The sequence below is a fragment of the Xiphias gladius genome, chromosome 8 (genome assembly GCF_016859285.1).
Source record: "Xiphias gladius isolate SHS-SW01 ecotype Sanya breed wild chromosome 8, ASM1685928v1, whole genome shotgun sequence".
NCBI lineage: Eukaryota > Metazoa > Chordata > Actinopteri > Istiophoriformes > Xiphiidae > Xiphias > Xiphias gladius.
This window is the reverse complement of record NC_053407.1, coordinates 6,863,377-6,882,566: the sequence shown is the minus strand read 5'-3', so window position 1 is coordinate 6,882,566 and position 19,190 is coordinate 6,863,377. Positions and strand designations below refer to the sequence as shown.

General features: G+C 37.1%; 1 protein-coding gene across 2 annotated transcripts in view; it reads right to left on the bottom strand.

Moving 5' to 3' along the window:
- cpne2 (copine II) overlaps positions 1-19,190 on the bottom strand; it is a 55,116-nt gene that overhangs the window by 17,273 nt on the left and 18,653 nt on the right. For both annotated transcript variants that reach the window (XM_040133906.1, XM_040133907.1), the window contains exons 10-14: positions 16,902-16,961; positions 6,946-7,079; positions 6,099-6,153; positions 5,548-5,599; positions 1,967-2,100 (exon numbers count right to left, since the gene is read on the bottom strand). In XM_040133906.1, the coding sequence (XP_039989840.1) occupies positions 1,967-2,100; positions 5,548-5,599; positions 6,099-6,153; positions 6,946-7,079; positions 16,902-16,961 (435 nt within the window). The remainder of the gene's footprint in view (positions 1-1,966; positions 2,101-5,547; positions 5,600-6,098; positions 6,154-6,945; positions 7,080-16,901; positions 16,962-19,190) is intronic.

Below are 19,190 nucleotides of genomic sequence, written 5' to 3'. Positions count from 1 at the left end.
TCCTGGCTTATTTGGCAACACCTGTAGTGGTGGTAACAGCAAATGCGGCTTAATACCACAGGTCACAGAATTCCGGGGCAGCAAAAAAAACTACAGTGGCATGAAAAAGTTTGGCCACCCCCAGAGATTTAGCAGACTCTGGAGTGGTGATGCCCTGTTCTACTGTTTAGTGACACCTGCACAAATATGACTTTCATGGAAGAGTCATCGGAAGAAAACCTTTGCTGTGTCGTCACCACGAAGTTTAGCGTCAGAGGTTTGCAAAGGAACATCTTAACAAGCCTGATACATTTTGGAAAACAAGCCCCATGGACTGATTAAATTAAAATAGAACTTCTGGCAACAATGAGCAAAAGTATGTTTGGAGAAAAGAAGGTGCAGAATTTCATGAAAAGAACACCTCTCCAACTGTTAAGCACAGGGGTGGATTGTTCATGCTTTGGGCCAGTGGCACACGGAACATTTAACTGGTAAAGGGAATATCGGATTCAATTAAATACAGGCAAATTCTGGGAGTAAACATCACAAAGTGAATGGCTTCTACAACAGGATAATGATCTTAAACACACCTCAAAATCCAAAAAGGACTACCTCAAGAGGCACAAGCTTAAGCTTTTGCCATCGCCCTCACAGTCCCCCGACTGATAGCAATAAGTATAAGGCTCACTGACAAACACATTGCATTTCCTATGACTACTTAATAACAAAAATCAACTTGTGTTTCAACAGTTAAATGCTTTTAATGTGAAGCTGCAGCAGTAGGAAATGTTCAGTTTGCATTAGCAGTAACTTAATAGAGCATTTTTTCCCTGGAATGTTGCCCCGTTCGTAATATTGCAAATATATAAATATTACAATACTTTCCTCAGTGGGCCATAGGCTCAATCACCCTAATGTTACCTCATTCAAGGTACGGAATAAAGTTTGATTTTGAACTCGCAACATTTCTTCTAGACTGGTAAGTAAACAGCAATTAATGCTGTTGTCTAGGTAGCAATCTCAAAAACTTACATATAGCACCTTTAAAATGGTACCACTGCAACTGATGAACTTTCCATTATTTTTTCAAGTATCTGGTCAAGTATTGGATAAATTGAAGTTTTGACCTGATGATGGCACTAGATGAAAAGTGAAAAAATGAAAAGATGGAAAATTGAGTAAATTACAATTAATCCCAAGAGTGGGCATGTGTGTCTGTGTCAGATTTCATGGCAATCCATCCAGTAGATGCGAACAAATTTCAGTCTGCACCAAAGTGGTGGGACTGACAAGCCGACTGAATGACAGACCAACATTTCTATCCATAGAACCATGCCACTTGTAAAGCCAAACAAAACCCAAACTATTGCTTTAAGTTACATATAGAAAAACTGACAGTTCAATTCATGTGGGCGAAGAAAGAAAGCTAGAAAAACTGAAAGAAATGATGATAATTGTGCCTGCTCCAACTCAAGGAACAAAAGAAGCAGTTTAACCAGGAGCGACCTTTGCTTTTCTGCTTCTCTCATTCCGAATTTTCCAACTTAACATACAAATCTATATACAATCTTTGCACATAATAGCAGGATTGGTATGAAATTTTCAGGCAATATTCAATTCAATATTTAAAAATATTTAAGTCGGGGACTCTCAAGTTATTCTTAAATTCCCTTGAGAAACCTTTAGGTAACATCACAGAAGCTACACTTTCACAGTCTATTTCTGGAACATGGGCATGTGGACCATTATGGGCAAGTGTGGTGACAGAAGAGGGTGTTCTGATAGGTACCGGTAAGAAGCTGGCTGTGTTTTGGCATGTATTTTTAGTGATTTTGGTTGGGTCAGCAGCTCTGTTTGGTGATAAACAACTACCTGGCAATACATGACAACACTCTGTCACAGCTTTCTTTTTTTCATTATACAGGTTCAGATGAAGAATAACTAAAATGTGGAAAGGCAGATAAACAGATTAGTTATTGTTACCTACCGCTGCTTTCTCTTGTTGAAGGGCCTGGGCAGCAAAACGTGCTACATGGCTGATAATTGGAGCAAAGTTCGTTGGGCCATAGAAACGAATGTGAGGGAGACAGGCAGAGTAGGCCTGGGCAATGCCTTCCACACCTAGAGACCAATAAAGATAGAGAGAAAGAATTCAAATTAATTAATTCAAATTCAAAATTAAATTCAAACACACCTTAAATTTCAACGTGTAAAGAAGAAGAGAGACCAGAGGAGGAAGAGAGGTTTGTGAAGGGGAAAGAAAAAAAGATGAGCTGCCTATGAAAACAATGGCTTTTACATATACCTCCCATCTCCAAACATATTATTTCTCGTCAGCATTGCTGTGGTAGACTCAAATAAGATTAAACAACCAAACTCTTGAATGTCAACTGCCTCATCAACCTGCATGTATTTTTGTTTTTTTTAAGGGAACTATGAAGTCAAGACTGCAACTTAAATACAGCTGTTTATTTTTATTATATGGCTGCAAAAGTTGTATTATCTTCATTCACATATCAATTTGATAAAAAATATACACATTCATAGTAAAAAATGCTATACATAAGGTATACATTATAAGAAATTCCAAAATACTGTATACCATAGGGATGGGAAAATGTATTGAAATGTTTTAATGTTGCCATTATGATAACAGAAGAGAAGACAATAGTCATCCATAATAAACCATACATGTTTCTCTTTGCCTATTACATACTTTATGTAATAGGCAAATAAGCTAAGGAAATAACTAAAGCAAATGGCCACTACAGCCATTTTCAGTAGTCGAAAGCAAGGGCTTTAGAAGGTTGATTGCAGTGCTGGAGCCAAAGTTCCATCAAGACAACACTTTAGCTACAGTATATCACATTAACAGCGCACTTTATGAGAGGATACTGGGTGACACCTATGGGCATAGATTTGCCTCAGTATTATTTGTGTGAACAGAATAAATATGTAGACATGTTATCTGTACATATAAAACATCTTTCACAAATACAAAAAAGATTTGTAAACTTTCAAAATTCTCTTGCAAATATGAAACAAATCTACAAATACAAAAACAAATTCCACAAAAAAAAAAAATCTGTACATACATTCAATTAATTTATAAATAAATGAATATCATTTGTTAATATCTTCTTAATATTTACAACTTTCGAACAGGCATTAGTGAATCCCTTTTTTAATTTCTGAATCGAAAAGGCATTTGTGGATCTCAATTCTACGCTTGTGGATTTGCATTTTACACACAGTTTTGAGGCAAACTTCCTGCCAGTTGAAGCAAAATCCACTTGTGATTTGAAGTGCTTTGTGACTTTTACTCACCGGAAAGAATGAATGAACAATATAAAAGATGAGTTGGCTGGCCCTCAGTGGCTAGATAACTGCCAACAGAAGAAGCAGCGCAAACCCACCGCTTTAGGGACATGAAAGTTGCTCAAAAGCGGCCTTGTGCCTTCACCTTTCACACTCAGAAATGTATACAAAAGTGTGTACTAGATATATATATATAGAACAAATAAATACACACTAATACTCAGATGTGTCACATTAACATATATAATAAATGTATGTTACTTATTGTTGATTGTTAAAAAAAAACAGCTCACAGAGAGACTGCTCTTACTTTGAAATGCAGAAATTACATCATCAGCAGGCGATCAAGCGTTTTCGAAAATAGCCGAGTGATACAAGTGTAGAACTGAGATCCACAAATGACTTTTTGATTCACAAACAAAAATAGATTCAAAAACGCCTGTTCAAAAGTGTTAAATGTCAGGAAGATATTCACTAATGCTATTCATTTTTTTGTAAATTAACTGAATGTATTCACAGATATTTTGGAAGGTGGAAGGTGTTTCATATTTATAGATTACACATTTACACACAGATTGTGGATCTGTTCACACAAATAATATTGAGACAAATCTATCTAATCTAATTTGAATTGCACACGGGCACTAATGTTTTAGAAGTCCTTAGACCAGCTGTAGTGGAACGGGAGTTGAACCTGCCATATCACATCAATGCTTGGGTGACAGACAATACAAGAAATACGGACATTGCCAGTTGGACATTAACAGTTTATCGAAGTGAGCTGATTGCTCAAGTATTTAGTTCAGACTATTTGTTTGTAATGTTAGGTTTTTTTATTTTAATTACAGATAACATTTCTTAAACCCAACTTATGTTTAGAATTTATCTTATCCTTTTTTATTATTAGAAGATGTCATTTTTTTGAGAAATATAATTAGCACTTTGCTGCATGTATGGTTTCTTTTTTTTTAATATATTAAATCAAACCAGTGCCAGAAATGGGAAAAAGAGGAATACTTTCTTGTCTTTGAACTTTTAATTTTGTCATGCCTGAAACAAATCATAAACTCCATATCTTTACGAATCGTTTCAAGACAAAAAAACACATTGCCCCATCCGTAGTATACACTATCAACAGATGTGAAAAAAACATACATTTGGTTCTCAAACAGAATGCTAACCCCTTGTTAGGATGGTTGAATATTGCACATTTTATAAAAAGGTTTTATGTAGCAGTTCCAGCACTTTGTGACTTCAGTCCTCCAAATCAGGTTTAATAGTTTTAACTGATTCTTTTCATCTTAGTGTGCACTGAAGGCTGTATTGGCCTTTCTGAGAATAGATGATCTGTAAAGCTCTCTTATATAGTTTGTAAAGAAGTTGTTGCTTACCTTAAAAGTAAAGGGTTAATTTTGTGGAGGCGTATTGCATGCTAACATTTGCTTATTAGCACAAAACAAAAAGTACAGCTGAGGCTGATGAAAACATCATTCATTTTGCAGGTATTTGGTCATAAGTCAAAGTATTGTACAAAGTAAAACGTTTACCTTTTTTTTCTCTGTGTGTCTTGAATTGTTGTTAAACTGAAGAACACTCCAGTTTTTATTGCAATGGTGTTTTGTTTCTGTCTCTGCAGTGTCCTATTCATTTCCACAAATTTGCAATGATAACGCAGCTTTATGTGTGAATGTTTCAGCTATCCAAAGAGCTGGAAACCTTTTTGCTGTTGCAACACTAGTGTAGTCATATTTATGGGCCTAAAATCTTTTTGACATACAATAAAATTGTAGACAAAGTATATTTTACATCTTCACAGGGCAAGAAACAGCTTAGTAACTTCTATCTGTTCATGTAGCTTGCTGGCAGAAGACGTGGGTCCAGGCCACAAAGAAGAAAAGAACCTATGAGCATAGATGAGCGACAGTGTCACCTGTTGCTTTTATGAACGGGATAGAGTTGTAAACAGAAAACAAGTCAGCATGTTAGTGAGCTGGTTCTTTTTAATTGTTAAGTAAAGCCAAGTTTGTTTGTATAAATTGCAAATATGTCACAATGAGTTTTATACTGGCAGGAGTTGCCCCGTCCTTATCATAAAATGTGTTTATTTTATAAAACAAGTATACATATCAGTATAATAAAATTAAAATATAAAATTTAAGCGTGATATAAAAATGGGAAAATATTATCAATATTTGCAAAGGTTGCGGCAGGGTCATCAATGCCACCAGAAACTACTGTGAAGTGTCTCACCTGAACAGAAGGGGTTGGTGGGGTTAAAGTTGATGGCAAATTCATGTGACACCTGAGGAGACAAAAAAAAAAAATGATATATGATATTGATCCTTCACTACACTGTGAAATACTGTTGAGAAATACTGTCCATTTCTCCCACACCATGTCCCTCCAGCCCCCTCTCCATCACTCTGCGTACTGCTGTCTCTCCTTTGTCCTTTTCATCAGCTCAGTGCCGTGGCAACAAAGATGGGTCGACAATTTCGTAATCATGTGAATATGCATGTATAATGCTTACAGTCTGTGTGTGTCTGTATATTGTAAAATGTATGTATAATATTGGCTTGTTTTACCTGTATGTTCGCATATGACACCACCCCCCTCATTCACTCTCTCTCTGTCACAAACACACATACATACAGTAGGTATATAACACACACACACACACACACACACACACACACACACACACACACACACACACACACACACACACACACACACACACACACACACACACACACACAAAATAACAATAACTACAACATCACCAATAAACACACAGATACCTTCCAGTCTGGCGGGAGTTGCGCTCCAAATCCCAGAGCAGGAAACATTTTGTCGCTGAGGAAGAAACCATGACAACAGATTGGAACCTAAGTCCAACCTTTTTTTTTTCATCCAAATTCAACAAGCTGGATTTAGACAGCAGAGGAAATCCTGTTATCTTGTTCACAAAGACACACATTCAAAGACATTTTTAAAGAAACAAGCAGAGAGCAAATAGCTTCTTATTACGAAAAGAGACACTTGAAGAGAAGGATACACAGAAATTCTCACGTATTGTCTTTTTTTTTTGGAAAAAGTTAAAGTAATTGTTAAGAGAGAAGAATTATCTCAAACAATTTCTAAATATATCTATTATTGATGGTCTCAGGATGTTTTCAATGTCACAAACTTAGGCGTTCACTGTTTAAATCTTATTTTAACATTTAAGTTAGAACTGGATAAACAGATGGCTGTGTGTATTGTTTGCATCATTGATGCCCATGCTAAAGCTCTGTACAGTGGTGCTTGGGTGGGTGATAGGATTAAGATGGATATTGGGAAACTGATAAACCAGTTTAATTCTTTTTGCAAACCCCACAGTGAAGTACATGGAAATGACCGTGGGGAAATGATTTCTTTTTCACTGTTAAATCTGAAGAACTCCAGAACTGATATATTTGATGTTTGTAGTGACACACTGAGACCAATAGATCAGCGTCTTTCTCATGTGGTCCCAGGTCCATTAAAAAAAATCATAATTGTGATCACTTAGAAAAACAGACATTACAACATCACCTAACCTCATTAAGCTAGTCCCAACTGATTAAAAACAATGCAACAACCAAGAAGGCTCCATTAGATACTTACGTATCATAGTCCTGTATAATTTGACCCACAGCTAAGATTGCAGCGAGATACTCATTGCTGCCCAGTGGGTTGATGTAATGGAGGGAGGACGGGTCCCGAGGGTTCCCATTGGATGCTGTGAAGTCGATACCGACCTATGGAAATACAGAGAAGTGATACAATAGAGGTCATTGTAGAAACCTGCAATGTGTTTAAAGTGTAATGTTATTACAAGTGTGATGATTTTATTAGTCTCAACATACTGTAACGTTTGTGTGTAATGACAGGTGAATGTACGCAACGGCAGCAAAACAGCTTGAAACAGGAATGGTCGAATCTCTTTTGACATAAAATGAAATTGTAGGTGCCCAGTTTGATTTTTTCCCTCTGTGCAACACTGTATTCTGATAGGAATCCAGAATGATTAATCTTCTAGCTACACAAGTTGTGAGTTTTAATATGTTACCCAATTCAACTCTAGTGTATATCATCTAGAGGGGGGGGCGGGGAAGTTGATGTTAGCTCCCAATTTGATATAGGCTGCTCTCATTAATGCCTAACACACTTAGCTGTATCCCCTGATGGTTTGGTAGGTTTAGGTTTGTTTCTCTATTAAAATTGCAGGAACTAAGAAGATTATTTAACACTACATAATACTTTGATTTTCAAAAAGAACACCTTGATGACTCAGAAGTCAATAAAAACATAAATAAAAATATCTGTTTTTCTTAATTCTTGGACAGAAAAGGTTTTCATCTAAGGACAGATAAAAAATACTGTAGTGAAGTCATGACTAAAAAAAGAAAGAATGGCCCTGAAATCACACAGAGGCACATTTTGAGCACAGATGACTCCAGGGTGACACTGCAAGAACATTACAGTATATACAAATATGAACACAGACGCTTTCAAAACATGCACTCAAAACACAAAGGCATACACACACACACAATGACACAGCCTAACATAATATGAGATTAAGAGTGACAATCTTTTCCTCAGGCGCCGAATAGTGGTTTGTGTGCTGACAAGAACCCGACCATGAAACTCTGCCTCCCTCCTGTCAGTTTAAACATAATCTAAACCATCTCCCTCTTCCTATCTTTGTTTGGAGCCACTATGTGTGTTATAAAACAACAATGTTCTGGTTCAATATGGACAACAACTGAGGAAAGAGAAAATGGAGGAGCAGTGAGAGAAAGGAAAGCTGGGAGATGCATGAGTACAAGGGAAAAAAATTTGGCAAATGAGTTAAAGAATGGGAGGAGACAGAGAGAGAATGTAGAGTATAAAGAACAGCAGGAGCAGAAGGGGTAGTGGACACAGAGATGTAGGGTGACAGAATTAGGGTGCTGTTGTACATGTGAGTTAGTCCTGGAATGACATATGTGTGAAAACAGACCCATATTGAACGCTACTCTTGATGCAGGGTATCAAGTGGACAAATAATTATTTTCTATAATCACAGATAGTTTCTGGAAATGAAACAACATTAAGGGGGTTATGCGTATTGTGGGACTTTTATCAACCTCTCCTGGAAATCAAAAGATTGTAATAACACACTGACAAGTAAAACTTACAATAGAAATCTACAGCAGAAATACAAAATATGCTAATAATTGTACTTTGTTGTTTGCCTGTTTGGCTTGAGAACAGATTTTAATCCTGGTTACTCAGTCATGTTACCTTCCTCATTCTTTAAATAGCAACCCTATCCTTTTGCGAAGGGAACTCACTAATATATATGCTTATAAACTTCCATGTGGTAAGTTTACATTTGCAATGTGCTATGCATACCAAACATAGAAATCTAACAACAGGACACTACTAGGCTAAGGGAGATGATCCCCCTTTGAACTCAAGTTGCACAAGATTAATGAAAACAGTGTCTGCACACCTTAACTTCAAACCATCTCGGCAGTGCTCAACTCTTAGGGAACGCAAAAAAACAGGGGGGTCTAAAAAGGAGGGAGCTATCCTTAGCTGTGTTGCACCATCCAATTTTATAGAAACGCTGATTTTGTCGAATGAAAACCAGCACCAATAGAGCTTTTCTCTTCATGTCCATTTTGCTACGACCAATGGTGCCCACTGCACAACACACCAGTAGCCAGTACATCACGGCCACAATAGTTTTTCTTCCTTTTTATCAAGACCCTTGGTTCTATAGTCGTGACTATGCTCCCTCTCAAACACTCAAAACAACCATGGCTTCCTTTACCCAGAGACGGGTTGTATTGAATGAGATCCAAGATGCATTTTCAGCCTGTGCATGGCTGAGTTATTTTAATTACCCAGCCAACAGGCACTCAGCTTCGAACAGCACTCCAATGCCTGCCTTCAGAAAGCAGGCCCACTGGTATCTCTTATACAGTGGTATCACATAGACACCATAGTAGACATAGCAGAAATTTCATTTCTTTTTACGATCTTTACTATTTGCTTTGCTAACAAGGACACTGATGTTTTTACAGTGTTTTATTTCAATTAAACAGGTTGAAGCCTTTACCCAAATAGTTAATAGTATCTGAGAAACTCTATTAGGATTTTCCCATAAGTGTATACAATTAACAAGCATACTGAAAATCCCTTGGCCATATAAGAAGATATAGAATAGCCATATAAGTTTGTATTTGAACATTCTGAATTACGAAATAAACTCCAAAACAAATTTACACTGGCAAACAAATTTTTGTCCCCAACCCCAAGATACATAACAATGCACTCTATATATGCTTGCATTAAACGCATGAATGTGCACACTGCTAAAGAAGAAAGGACTGCAATTTCATTAGTAAATCTATCACAGCATTTTTCCTTCAGTGACAGGCATTATTAGTTTGATGGCTGGGAATTCACAACAGTGGGAGGCAACACCATTCTGTTTACAACTTATTCCTGGCCTCAAGCTATTAGTAATTGCTAACACACAAGCAGACTAAACACAACATGACAAACACACAGTTTCAACAAACAAGTGCACAGAGTAAAAATGAACAGGGAGGGAAGAGCATCATCCCATTACTGTATATTTCAGAGCAGCAATGTGGCAGAAAATGTCTGCGACTGCAGGAAATTAGAGGGATTCCACTACTGCTAAATTGCTGTCAAATAAGTGAAATGCTGACATTCACATTGGAATTTTCTTAGCTGTGTCTTGACAAGTATCAGCCAAAGGTAGGTCAAAGGATATATTCCCACCTTTACATGGTGGGCTTTAAATGTTAAACATCTTCAGAAAATAAGTTTCATTTACAGTGGTTTAACATCGATCAAAAAACGTGAAAGTAGACCCGAATGCAATTAATTATTGAGTGAAACCGCTAAATTGCAAGGCAATAAAAGTTGGGGGTGCTGAGAGAAACTCACTGTGCATAACATTATACTAAATGCTGCTCAAAATTAATGGATTTTGTATAAATTTTACAGGCTAGGATAATGTATTGATAAAAATTACTACTGCAGAAATGTTTAAGGTGTGAGCCATTATAGTACAGGTATAGTTTGGTATGAAGATGCTTGTCTGTGCTCTCATTCATGGAAAGTTTGTTTTTCCTCCATGAATCAACAGGGTCAGAGTACTCCGTTCTGATTTAAGGTCCTTAAGGACAAGGCGAGTTAAAATGCTGTAGACCTACTATATTTTATGTTGTAGTCTTCTCCCCTTGGGTACTGATGGATTTGACAGTTTATACAGTGGATACTCTTTTACTACTGTACTGTAATTAGCTCACACTTCAGGAAGTGATCTCTTCCACTGTGTTTGATACATACAGGTCTGGAAAAAAAAACAAAAAACAAAACAAAAAAAAACCCAAGACCACTGCAAAATTACCAGTTTCTCTGATTTTACTATTTATAGGTATGTGTTTGAGTAAAATTAACATTTGTTTTATTCTATAAACTACTGACAACATTTCTCCCAAATAAAAATATTGTCATTTACAGCATTTATTTGCAGAAAATGATAAATGGTCAAAATAAAAAAAGATAGTGTTAACACTAATGTTTTAACTAAGGAAGAGTTCAGAAATCAATATTTGGTGGAATAACCCTGATTTTCAGTCACAGCTTTCATGCGTCTTTGCATGCTCTCCACCAGTTTTTCACCCTGCTGTTGGGTGACTTTATGCCACTCCTGGCACAAAAATTCAAACAGATCAACTTTGTTTGATGGCTTGAGACCATCCATCTTCCTCTTGATCACATTCCAGAAGTTTTCAATGGGGTTCAGGTCTGGAGATTGGGCTGGCCATGACAGGGTCTTGATCTGGTGGTCCTTCAGCCACACTTTGATTGACCTAGCTGTGTGGCATGAAGCATTGTCCTGCTGGAAAAACCAATCCTCAGAGTGGGCAAACATTGTCAGAGCAGAAAGAAGCAAGTTTTCTTCCAGGATAACCTTGTACGTGGCTTGTTTCATGCGTCCTTTCCAAAGACGCATCTGCCCGATTCCAGCCTTGCTGAAGAACCCCCAGATCATCACCGATTCTCCACCAAATTTCACAGTGGGTGCAAGAGACACTGTGGCTTGTAGGCCTCTCCAGGTCTCCTTCTAAACATTAGACGACCAGGTGTTGCGTAAAGCTGAAAATTGGACTCAGAGAACATTGACCTTACTCCAGTCCTCTATGGTCCAATCCTTATGGTCATTTGGAAACCTCAGCCTGGCTCTTCTGTGCTTCTTATTGATGAAGGGCTTTTTTCTAGCTTTACACGACTTTAGCCCTGCCCCTAGGAGCCTGTTTTGAAACGTTCTCACCATGCACTTCACCCCAGCTGCCATTTGCCATTCTTTTTGTAGGTCGCTTGATGTCATCCCAATGTTGCTGAGTGAAATTTGGATGAGTTGACAGTCATCCTGGTCAGTGGAGAGCTGTTTTCGCCCTCTGCCGGTCTGTAGCTTTGTCTTCCCCAATGTCTGCTGCTTGACCTTGTTCTTATGAACCACCATCTTAGAAATTTTAAGGATGGAAGCAACCTGACGCTCACTGTATCCCTCTGCCAGTAAAGCCAGAATTGAACCCTTCTTTTCCTCAGTAAAAACTTTTCTTTCGGCATGGTCAATAGTTATTTTTTGATTCCAATTACTTTTGAGGTACTACTAGCACTGTTTTTGCTATCCATTTGGTCCTATTGCAAGAGGATAGTGATGACCACAGCATTGGTTTTTATACTTTTCCTCATTAAATAAGATTTGGTTCAGGTGATCACCTAATCAGTACCTAAGTAGAATGAAGTGTGCTTGTGTTGGAATTCAACAGACACTGGAATGGAATGGCTGTCATACATGCAGAGATGCTGATTTCAGAAAAAGTTGCAGTGGTCTCTTAATTTTTTCGCGAGTTGTATATTGTATCTTCTGTATGTTTTCTACACCTCTTACACTCTGCTCTCCACTAAAATCCCTCACAATCAGTTATATCTACACAGCTCTGAATGATATCAAACATAAGATATGAATAACAACATAATTCAACTGAAATGAGTCTTTCACAAACAGTCCATCAGCAGTACCAGGATGTCTCTTTGTGTTGGAGTGTGTAACAGAGAAATATAGCGCTCTCCTCCAGCTCCCACAACCCCGAGGAGAGACTTTCCATTCTTGGAGATTAGGATTAGAGCCATGCTAAGTCTGATTGAACACCGCAGAACAGCTCTTTCTGCATATGTGTGTGTCAGTGCGGGTGTGTTTTTGTATGTGATTGCTTTTCGCTGTATATATGTGTATATAAAATCTATGCATAAAAGTGGCAGTGTGTATGTGAGAAGATGTCATCCATGATTGAGTGTGAGATTATGTGTGCTTGAGCATGTCTCAAGTCAGTATGTGTAAGCAGGGAAGGTATATGTTTGGAGATTTTGTACGTGTGAGTGCACAGATACAGCTTGTTCAGAGTGCCAAAGTATGTGTGATAAAATGTCTGTATGAAGAAGATACCGTGTTTGGATTTGCTTGTGCATGTGTGTGCGCCAAAGTCATGGTTTGGGAGTTTGCATGTAAATTGGTCTAGTGTGTTAAGTGTGAAAGCAGGAGAGTGAGTGTGAAGAGAATATTATATGTTTGTGCTCACATGTGTGTATGTAAATTAGTTTGTAAGAAGGAGAGGAAGTATCTGTGTTAAGACAGTATTAGCTATGTGAGTGTGTGTGTGTGCATCAGTGAAAGAGCTGCATTTCTGTGACAAAAAGCAAAAGATTAGGAGGGAGCAGTGAGGATTTAAGAGTTCCAATTCCACCTTAAATTTGCTCATCTCATCATCACTAGAACAGATAAATTTAAAAGTTCCCATTGCACTGAAATTCTGCTCATTACAAATAAGCAAGGCCTGGAGTGAGGAAATTATTAAAATATCAGTCTCTCACTCAATAACTACACAGCTATTTGCAAATTCTACAAATTTGTGATATTTTTATTTTAACACATTGTATTAGATGTGTGAATTTTTAGCAACCACCTTACTTGCACACACTCAGCACTGAAATATTTCCATGGCTGAGAGCTGCCCAATGCTGTCCGACCTTTTATCAGACAGTGTTGGGCAGCACTCGACTGCTGGCTGATGACAGAGAGGGAAGTGTTTCTCATTCACCTCTGTCATCCAAAAGAGAGCAGGATATATGTAGAGAATCCTAATGGCTAAAAACTTCAAAGCTCATCACTGCTGGTCAAGTCAGAACTGCCCATTCTGGTTTTAACTGTTCATCAAGCGCTGACCACAGCATACACAAAAGGAATTACCCACTACTATTTCAACAGTTTTATCATCCAATAACTACTAGGATCATCTGATATTCAGCAATTAAGTGGGACCTACATTACAGCATGTAGAGGGTAAGGCTGCAATTCACTGTTCGCTCATTGCCCTGTAAATTACTGTTTCTACTCCTGTCAAGCTTTTTCTATTATCGCACCGCACATAATGCAGTTTACAAAGATAACATTAACAGATTTACCATGAAAATTCGTAGCACTTTTTGAAACAGTGGGTCTTTGATTTCAGACACTTAAGCAAAAGCAGCTTCTCATTTCTAGCCAGTGAACCTCGAACAGCTTGCCAGCTGATATTATACCTGTTACTGGCAGATTTTATCGTTAATTCCATTAGTTTGTTACAAAATTCTGCCTGCGGTTGACTTTTTAATGTTCCCAGGTGTATTATTTTAAAACTGTAAAAAGGGTCTTAAAATGCACTTAGATGCATACATTATAATATACTTAAAAACTGAGGCTAAAGTTAACAGGTCTGAGGCAAAGGTCAGCATCCTCACCAGTTGATGATTCATGTACAAGATATTGGAATAAATAAATGCCACTGTTGTTATGTTGCAATATAAGTTAGTCAGTCCTGTTATTATAGGTATGATAAGTAAAAATGTAGAATCAGATGTTATTTTGTTTAAACACAAACCTGTTTGTCTGCTTAGTTCACATAGGTGTTGCTATTTTCAAAAGTATGTTTTCACTTTTAACGTTGCGACTTGCTTTTGTTGCTGTTGGTAGTAAGGTAGTTAGCTGGACATGCTAAAATTTGGTGAAAATAAAACCACTGTTTTATCCATACCTTGCACTTCTGCTATTGTCTTTTGGTTTTGGAATGGCTAAAAAAAAAGACAACACACCATGTGCACTGTTCAGCACATAGAGAAATCCAAAGCTTTACTGATCAGACAATCACTGTCCGAGTGGTCAATTGTTTTTTGTTTGCATCACTAATTTCACCAAATGACCAAAAATAACTGTCACTTTTAAAATTAGTCAGCTGAAACAAAAAAGAAAAGATAAAACATAACATTTCTTCATCAGATGTAAATGTTTTGTCAATGCGGAGCTGAATTTTGACTTACTGAAAGTAAACCTACTTTGCATTTTTTTTTACATTATACAATTCTTCTTTCATATTCTTTTTGTATCTTGTACATATTTTTCTACCTCACTTTTTCATAGTGGTGCAAACGTTGTCATCAACAGCACAACGCGTCACTATGGCAACAATAACTATGCTATTTGAATTAAAGCCTCATTTACAATAATAAAATAAGGGCAAAAACTATCAGGCTGACAGTGAAGGCTGTCGCTCCAGAAGACATGCAGAACATATCCTACGACACTGCAAAACAAAAGAAGTAAAGTCACCTCCAAACAACAGCTCTTTTGTACTTGGCCAAGACCTTGAGCCAAAAAGAAAATGCATGTGAGTAATGTGTAATAATGGGAAAAATTCTTCACACAATCGCAAAATTACCTTCAACAAGAACAACAGGGATACAGATGCAGCGTACATGATGCTACGAAGCACACTTCAGTGGAGTCATGCTTTCAAATACAGCAGCAAGTTGGATGGAGTTAAAACCCTTCTGGGCCAGGGTTCCATAAGGAAATAAACCTCCAATTTTTTTCCACTTAACAATGTTATGCGTTTGGCTGTTTGCGGATTCCACCACTTGGATTGACTTAAATTTCCTCATTGTTGAATTATCAATATAAGAAATGTGCAATGGTCAGAAATAATTATTGTTCATTCAAGAAAAAGTTCTAGGTTGAACTTAGTTGAAAATGTTGGATAAATTTAGAAATTAAAGAAAATATTTTCTTGGATTTCGAATCAGATGTGGGAGAGTTCAGCAACTATGTAACAGTGTTAACATAATAATAGTATGGTGAAATTATCTAGGAGATTCTTTCGTTTCTGTGCTGAATAATTTTGGGATTACCATAAAGTTTTATCTTTTAAATTGTAATTTATAGTGGGAATACAAGATCAATTACAATTTCAAATTGCAGTCTTCCCCTTATATGTAGGCTTTTAATGTGAAAAAACATCAGGAAATGTTTGGTTTTGTTGACAGTACTTTAACATCAATCAGAAGTTTGGCAAAGAAGACATGACCAAAATTAATGAAAAAAGGGGAAAAAAAAGGAACTCAAGAGCAGCAGAGTCTTGACTATAGTATTCCTAGGTTTGATTCCTAAATATTTTGTCACTTGTATTACTAAATACCGCATTACAAAATTACTCATCAGAAAAAACAACAAATGCAATAATCTTCACAAATGTTTTAAAACAAGGTTGTACAAACACTTTTAAAAAAATGCCACAAAATCAGGCATTTAACAAACTACTTTATCTGTACCTTGCTACTGTACATCTGTAGGAAAAAAGGGAAATTGTAAATATATAGGCACAGAGTGTGTGTGTGTGTGTGTATGTGTGTGTGTGTGTGTGTGTGTATGTGTATGTGTTTTCTCTCATTGTATATGTGCTGTAAGTGTGTCTTTTCTTACTGTACCTTTCAGCATTTGTGTTCATTAGTTTGATTGTTGGACACAAACCACCCAAGATAATAATAAAACTACTCAATGACTGTGAGTTTGTGTGTGTGTGTGTGTGTGTGATTGGCTTTTATAAACAAGTTTTTACCCCACTTACTCAGTTACACACAAAGGTGTGATATCACCAGGGACATATATGAGTTCCTTCTAACAAGACAACAAAAGAGACTATGACGCTTCTCTCTTTCTCTCCCGTCCTATGTCAAATAGCCATCTCTTAAACGCTTAAACTCTGTTTTCTTTCTATCCCTATATCTTAACCTCACATTCACTCTCTGTTTTCACCATTTCAAAAGTAATTTTCTTGCATTCACTTGCTTTTTCCTTGCTCTCTTTCTGCCCTCCTGTTTTCACAATTCAAGTAAAGTACCAGCAATTCAGTGTTTCACAATACCCCATTACTGTTCTCTACTCCATTTATTTTCTTATTTTACCATTTTCTCTGTGTCTGATTAACATCGTGTTGTCTCTCGCACCTTTCTTTTATGTATGTCAATGATCATCCAGCTGTAACCCCAGGTGATGAAAATAGAAAATATTAATGTTTTCCATCAATTTTCAAGAGCAAAGCATGCAGATACATGTATATCATTAGCACAAAATTTCAGCAACAGAAAAACAGGTATGTTAATATAATACTCACAGTAAACATGAGCTGGCATCCTCCAAGTATGTAATCCAGAAAAGTGTAGTCCCTTGTAATCTAGAGACACCAGAGTCAGGGGGCAAAGTAAGAAAAAAAGAAAAGCAACTAACCACAAAAGAAGAAAATAAAATTGATCTTTTGAGAAAATTCGGAGTGTTAAAAATTGCATGGGATCATATCTATTAAATCATTAGACTGTTGTAAATCTCACTGCGTCATACACTTTTTACTCAGTGACAAATAAAAACACAGACTTGTTATTTTTTTCTTTAAGTACAGTGTCTGATCCAGTTTATCCTTTGTAAGCTTTTTTTAGACTAACTGATTCTAACAGCACAGACTACTTTGTGTAGTAGTCTGTGCTACAACCCAACTAAACACAACACTTTGTATAAACGAATACAACCGTAAAATTTGTTTTAAAATGACAAAACAGCCCATGTTTTTCTGATATAAGGTACCACCAATGGAGCACCAATTATTATCTTGTTTGAACACAATTTCCACTCCAGTTACAATGAATCTTTAGCATGGATTTTACTGCCATTAGTCTAATCCCTGCTGGCAGCCAACAAATATAATTACTGTATTAGCAGTTTTGTGCATGTGCTGTATGTGTACGTGTGTGTGTAAATCTGATGTGTCTGTGTACGTCTGCATAAACGCTTGTTCATGATTGTGCATCATGGAAAAAGGAAGAAGGAAAGGAATTAATTATGAAAGCTTGTCATGACACGCACACAGCATTAATGTCATTCCAATAGGCATCTAAAGACTCAGTATTTTCCAACTTAATGTGTCTTCTGTGGGGCTCAAAGCTGCCACAGTAATTAGTTATTTAGAAGGAATTATGAATGCCCAGTTAGAAGTGTGTCAGCAATGTTTCACTGAGTCAAGAGTAAGATAGGTCATTATGAAGTGACAAGGCATGAGGAGAAACTGAATGACTTGATTGATCCATTAAGTAAGTTATTTTTTCTTCCATCTCAGAATTTTAATGGATATAACCTTTTGTATTGATATTTTAAATGGGAATTGGTTTTAAAGACTGCACACAGATTGATTCTGCTCTATGGTTAAGTCTCATGATTCACATCAACCCCCCACAAGGAGCTGTTTTCTGCAAAGCAGGCTCAGAGGTCAGAGATTGATGATCTGGACTAAACTAACCAGAGCTAAAAGGAGAGTGAAAATTTGACTTAAATTTACAAGGTGGCCAGAAACACAACTCCATTGGGATTATACTGTTGCTTTGAGTCAGTAATCTAATTTGTGAGCCAAAACAATTTAATAATATAATTTATCAGGGCTGTGTTTCTTGAAGTTTGTTTTGGAAATCTTCTATTCTCTAGTGGTCAGAAATTACTTTGAGAGGAGAAGTTTCTTTACACAGGAGGGATGGAGGCCAATAGAGCATGACAAAATGTGTTTCCAAATCGCGGACATTTGTTTTTTTAAGCATTTTCCAGAAAGTCTCCCATTACCCATCTCCAAACAGGTTCTCTGGGGCTCAGCCAGTGTGACCATCAGGTTCTTTCCCCAGATCTGTGCCTCGACACAATTCTATTTCTGAGCTCTGCAGGCAGTTCCTTCAACCTCATGGCTTGGTTTTTGCTCTGATATACATTGTCAGCTGTGGGACCTTATATAGACGAGTGTATGACCAGTGTCTTTCCAAATCATGTCCAATTGAATTTGTCACAGTTGGACTCCGATCAAGGTGTAGAAACATCTCAAAGATGATGAAGAGAAATGGGAGGCACCTGAGCTAAATTTCAAGTGTCGTAGCAAAGGTCTGAATACTTATGTCAATGTAATATTTCAGTTTTTCCATTTTAATAAATTTGCAAAAATTTTTAAAATTCTGATTTTGATTTGTCATTATGAGCTATTGAGTGTAGATCGATGAAGGAAAAATGTTTTTATTTAATTTTAGCATAAGGCTACAAGAAAACCAAATTTGAAAAAAAGTGAAGGGGTCTGAATACTTTCTGAAAGGTAAGAGAGGTGACCAAAAACCTGTTGGTCACTGGGGTGAACCTTCCAGAAGGACAACCATCACTGCAGCACTCCACTTTATGTTAGAGGGGCCAGGCAGAAGCCTCTCCTCTGTGAAAGAAACATGCAAGCCTGCTTGGAGTTTGCAAAAAAGCACCTTAAGGACTCTCAGAATGTGAGAAACAAGATTCTCTGGTGTGATGAAACCAAGGTTGAACTGTTTTGACTCAATTCTAAGCATTATGTCTGGAGGCAACCAGGCACCCCTAAGTTATCCCAAGGGATATG